Below are 6,000 nucleotides of genomic sequence, written 5' to 3' on the forward strand. Positions count from 1 at the left end.
TCTACTGCTACTAGAAAGTTATTTAAAGTGTGGAGCAAAAAGGGGCAATCACATTCTAACTCATCATACGATCATACAAAAACAATTTAACATTTACGTCACAAAAAATTTTAGTTCCCGATACAAAAATAAGCGTGATCCAAATTTCATTTCTGTTGCACCTTGTATTCCTCCTTGCTTTTTGAACATGAACACGATTACCGATAACTACAAAGAAAGTCGTGGGAAAAAGCTAGTAAAGTATTTCTGAACAGAACTGCCTCCGTGGCCGAACGATTCCCACGCCGGACTGCCACACAGAGTTTCCAGGTCCAATTCCCGAGGCGGGAGAAATTTTTGTATGACCTACATTTATTTCTCTCGTGAGTTTGGGTGTAATGTGTGATTGTCTATGTGTGTCTCCATAGCACCCGCGACACAGGGTTTCCCTCCAACATAGCCCCATGTTGAGTGTGTGCGTTATTATTATTACCTTAAAGTTGGTGCACTGGTGCTAGTTTCAATAGCTTTAGCTACAAAATGTGGACTAGCTATCGCAACGTGGTAGCGCTATATGAACATTACCATTCTTTGTGTAAAACATACTTACTAAATTGTAATAATAATTTATGATTATTAACTTCTTTGACCCGATGGACCTTGAACCCATGACTACGCTGTACCGTAGCGCTGCTCTATACCAACTAAGCTACAAGTCAAGTTATCGAGTTGTCGAAATTGTCCAACGTGTTTTTGTTGTACCTAGATCTTTGTACGGCATTCAGTGCCGCTAGACATCTAGTGAGAGATTTTAGAACCTTCTCGCCGCAGCCGGTACCTTTACAGGTGCCTCAAGCTATCGTAGATATCGTTTTTTGATCAAATGCATTATTGAGATTTTTTTGTGAAATGACTAGTTTTGTTATGATTATTAATACAAAGATTGAGTACATACGAAAAATTCTTAGACCCGAAGAGACTTGAACCCATGAGCATCCTGTACCGTGACGTTGCTCTAACTGAACTACAGATCGAATAAAAACAAGGAAAAACTCCTTGGATCTAGCTGCACCAGCGACTGTTTGCCAAACAGGGGCTATGGTCCAGCGGGATCGAAGGAGTTTTTCTTCGATCTTTGCATCAATAGTAACAACAAACTATTAAAAATTAATATCATGGTAGTAAAAACATCACAATTATTAGTATACCTATTACATAGTATAGTATAGATATATTCAAGTGACCTGTGATAAAGTGGTGTGTGGCAGACTTGCTTTTGTCTGGAAGTATCCAAATCAGGACGTGTGCAAGTACACGCTCTGATCTTGGCTGATTTGGGCTGGGCGCCGCCGACCGAGTCCCACACCTCGTCTATACGCATTTTGGTCGTTATCTCGATTTTCGGGGATAGTATGCCCTAAAACAATTGAAAACCATCAAGTAATCCCAACAAAAACTTAATTTTCAAATATAAAAATATAATTTAATTTAGTTGATAATCAAATGTAACAATGCAATATAGTTGAAATACGAATGAATATACATAATTATACCAAATATTTCATATGTAAGTAAATTACACTTGAAATCATCACATGAATAATCTCATTAAAAGGAAGATTCCACTCTTTGTAATTAAACATTATTTATATATTTATCAATCACAATAATTATTTTAAATATTATAATGCAGAAATGTGACAATCCTGAATAATGGCTGTTTGTTATCCAAGTATGCAGAAGTATAATTAAACCCATTAACAAGCTTATGTATAAAATTTTTGTATCACTATACTGTTGAACTTGTCAAACATTTTGAATACCAACCAGAATCTTATTATAGAAGTGTATATATTGTCCCTGAATCTATGACTTTGTCCAGACAACAGTCAGTTTATTTTTGTTCCCTGTTTCATTATTATGTCTATCACTACATTTCATGAAAAAAAATTACCGTTCGTCATAAATAACATTTTCATAAATAGGTACACTGTGATGCCAGTGTAAGCATGTAATTTTATAAAGCTTATCTATCAGTGAAATCTTTGGGCCCAGATTGTATATAATCAAAGCAACACGATTCTGCAAGACAAAGATTTCATTAACCAAAGCAAACTGCTGTATGTCATTAAACTGTTAAAATAGCTAAAGTAAAGCAATCTAGCGGTTTTTTCGTCTGAATATTTTCGTAATTTTTTAATAACACTACTGTAATAGATTTAGAGAAACCTTTTTTCTTAGATAATCTACATACAGTCAAGCAGACTATGGGCAGGTGCGTTCAGGTTGTATTAGAAACAGAGCCATCGCCACCCAACCCTCCAGTTTGGCAGAAGCAATTTGTTCTGAGTATAATGCAATTGTATGAGTTGCTAGTTAGATGATTCTACTTTGCTGACTAACGCTTCTTTGACAACAGTTGGGATTTCTAACAGGGAACCTATTTGTTGGATTAAAACGTCTAGTTTTTGCTTCTTTTTAGAAGGATGTCTTAGAACAAACTGTTAGTTTGAGGGTAGGATTAGCTTTTCTTTCCATCGGTTTACATTTGCATAGATAGATCCTTTGATGAGCAATGTTGCAAAATTTTTTATCAATTCCACCAAATTGAAGAATTCACTGGAGCAGCTTAGCTAAGTTTGGCTTGGTGTAGCAGCCAAAAATATTAAAATCTGGATTAAAATAAAAAGTGTTACCGGGAATTGCTTAGAACGGCGCATGAGTAAATCAATGCCATCATTAGAACACATATGAGGTGGGAACAGCACATCATTCAAAGCTCCAAGGTACTGTGCCAGTATTGTACTCTGCCAGCTTGTGCAGTCTTGACACCATTGCACCAGCTCACAGTAAATTGTTTCATCTTCTGAAATACATTGGTAAAACTTGAGTCAAAACACATTGATCTCTGAATTATATCAGTTGTAAGACAGGAAGAAGGGTTAATAAGGCGACAGAACATGATTGGTGCATCAAGCATCGCACTGTGAGATAAGTAGGAAGTGTAGATACACTCCCAATAATGAGAGATCTCCCAATACTGTTGGTGAGAGAAGTTTCACTTTCATACAAATCATCCAAACTTCCACATGATTAAATAAACAAATAACACACACACACATTCAATATAGCCCCGCACTCAGGAAATCCTGTGTCGCAGATGCCATGGACACACACATTTACTAATGGCAACTTTTTGCTATGTTTCCCAATAGCTCCGAGATTGGAAGAAATGCAGATTCCTATGTTGGTTGGAGAAGTTTCACTTTCAAGGAAATCCTGTGTCGCGGGTGACATGGTCACACATATAGACAACCACAAATTACACCCAAACTCATGAGAGAAATAAATGTAGGCCATACAAATATTTCTCCTGACCCAGGAATCGAACCTGGGACCTATGCGTGGCAGTCTGGCCAGCAGTATTAACCATTCGGCCACGAAGACAGTTATTGGGTCAATAAAGGGTGGATCATGGTTAAGGACCCTTTCTTTAGTAACAATCCGTGTTAGGAAATGAGCATAGGAGCAGTCAGATAGAATACTTACTAAGTAAACAAACAATATTGCTCAGACTACAAGTCTCTTCAAATGTCTTGCGGAAGTAAAAGACATCTCGGAACTCAATTGGGAAAAGTGGAGGCAGCATGCCGGTTTGATAGCTAGTGCCAAGCGCAAATATTGTCAGTGACACACGGCCATCTTGACATAGCCATACTCCGGGGCATGAGACCTGAAATAAATACTGAATTCTTAGGTGTCCACAACTACTGCACATTGGAAATGAAACTATTTGTTCAGATCCAAATTATGTCAAAATATTTGTTTGAACCTAAATATTTTTTTATCAAACAGTAAAGAGCTCGAAATGTTGATAACATTTTGGGCTCTTTACTTGTCCCATGGTAATGACTGAAATATTGAACATGATTTCCAAATAAATATTATATTATTATATGTAGGTGAGAGGTAAAGGAACCTAAGTGCTAATAAGGGATTTTTATTACAAAGCAATTCTTAAAGAGAATAGGGCATAACCTTAAAATCAATCAGAAGGTCAAATTATATAATCATTGATTAAATAAAAAACAAATGACAAAGGTCTTAAGGTCTTTTACCAAACATGATTTTTAGCATTCTAATGTTTGTAAGAGCATCTAAATTCTAAAATATGGACTTAGTCATTTTCATCACACTTACTCGTAAATAGTATGATTGCATGGTGGCTAACTTGACTATAATGCGCCAAATAAAAAACCCTTGGGCGTCTTTTCTTTCCAGTACAGCCATGTTTGGTAAGGAGTTTTTTTATTTGTAGCACTTCAATAAATAGGTCAGGTTCAAGCAAGGTTAATTACACTTAAAATTAAAACATTCGCTTAAAATGTTATCTAAACAGAAATTTAATTGCAATTCAGCCACATGCTACTTAAATACTTATTATTAAGAATTTCTTTTAATTGATTTCAATAATTTTCTGTATTAAAAGTTAACAATTTTTTTTCATCATGGGTATATCAGTCTTTGTTTTTTACAACGTTTTAGTTAGATCTGTTGATAAAAAAAAAACCTCCCCAATTGTAATATCCCTCATATTGTTGTGTTGTGAACCACATCTATTAAAACAAGAAATAAACATTGAATTTATTTCCTCACAAATGAGATGAAAATCATTGCACGTATCACGAACAGTAAAAATATACAAAACACAAGTTATTAATGCCCTCAGTCTTCGACTTCGGACTTCTAATAGATCCTTGTTAGTAATTTCTTATTTAGTATCCCTATTACACAATGTACCACCTCTTACCTACAGATATTTGTTCAGTGGGAATCCTACTGCCATCCTAATTACCAGAATAAGAGCAGAATACAAAAATGGTACAGTCATTTGGAGGTCTAATGACGTAATAATTAAAATATTATATAATTTATAAATAATTTCTTTCCGAGTACAACTTAATAATTATCTCACAAACGGTCAAAGTCTGCTTTAGAAGACACTTCTGAATTAAGGGTTTCATAAAAAAATGTCATAACTTATGCACACCTAAAATCATCCAAATCCTGTTACAAAATAATGTACCTAAACGAAATGGTTATCTATCTCTAGAAACAGTAAAAATACATTTGTTTGAAAGTAAATTTTATTGCCAAATTCAAACTAAAACCGAATCTGAAACTTTAAAACTAGCTTACCCTTTCCACGTTTATTTCTACTGTAAGCTCTATAACTTTCGGCATTTTCCTGCTTCATAATCATGGCACAATAGAAATTTTATAATCAGGATTATAAATTCTTACGTGCAACACTATTTCTTTCGGATAAACATTATTAAATAATAAGATTTCAAAGCAGAAACAAGGCAGAAACACTTATCAATTTGTTGTTGACATTTCATATTGTGATGTGTAGGTGTTGTGATTTGTGACGCGCGTAATTTTCGAATTATATGGATTTGGCTATGGACACTCTGACTCGTAGGAGGTTCTCCCTCTACGCTTTGACTATTTATTTCGTTACATATCACCCTATTCAGAAAGTAACGTGACTCTAACGTTTCATGCTATGTGCTATAATGATGATAGATGACGTCTTTTTTTTCTTAATTTATTGCTGGCCATGGAAACAAAGTCCTTCAGCCGAAAACATAAACGCTTAATTATATTTCTGTAAATATGGCCACCACAAAGAGGATAGGCAATTTGAGGCGGCGTGCTTGGATTGCCTCGGGATTCCTTAGAATGGGCCGATACGGGTATTTTAGTTCGAGATTCGTATAATTTCGCGTTTTAATCTTCGAATAAGGTACAATAGCACTATCCTATTCCACTTTAAACTAGTTTCACAAAATAATTGAAAGTCAAAATAAAAACGACACTTTTCCCTCCAAAAGGTCCAGAGCGAATCTTAATTCGTAAAGACAACAGAAATGATACCGGCACCAGGCAAGGTTGTGTTGCCATTTTATGTAGGAACGCAATTAAATGTTACGAAATTCCTTATAGTATTCAAACCGT

The 6,000-nt window shown here is 35.2% G+C and overlaps 1 protein-coding gene across 4 annotated transcripts in view; it reads right to left on the minus strand.

Moving 5' to 3' along the window:
• The window catches only part of LOC113236984 (spermatogenesis-associated protein 6), a 32,386-nt gene extending 26,875 nt beyond the window's left edge, over positions 1 to 5,511 (minus strand). The window contains exons 1-4 of one of the 4 annotated variants that reach the window (XM_026473216.1): positions 5,179 to 5,509; positions 3,529 to 3,712; positions 2,676 to 2,845; positions 1,224 to 1,396 (exon numbers count right to left, since the gene is read on the minus strand). In XM_026473216.1, coding sequence (XP_026329001.1) covers positions 1,224 to 1,396; positions 2,676 to 2,845; positions 3,529 to 3,712; positions 5,179 to 5,223 — 572 coding nt within the window. In that variant the 5' untranslated portion in view covers positions 5,224 to 5,509. Of the gene's footprint in view, positions 1 to 1,223; positions 1,397 to 2,675; positions 2,846 to 3,528; positions 3,713 to 5,178 lie in introns of all 4 variants that reach the window. The other 3 variants (XM_026473215.1, XM_026473218.1, XM_026473219.1) reach the window with 3 other exon arrangements.
• Between the last annotated feature and the right edge of the window lie 489 nt (positions 5,512 to 6,000).

This window comes from Hyposmocoma kahamanoa, unplaced genomic scaffold (genome assembly GCF_003589595.1).
Source record: "Hyposmocoma kahamanoa isolate Upper Pololo Valley unplaced genomic scaffold, ASM358959v1 92, whole genome shotgun sequence".
In the NCBI taxonomy this organism is placed as follows: Eukaryota; Metazoa; Arthropoda; class Insecta; order Lepidoptera; family Cosmopterigidae; genus Hyposmocoma; species Hyposmocoma kahamanoa.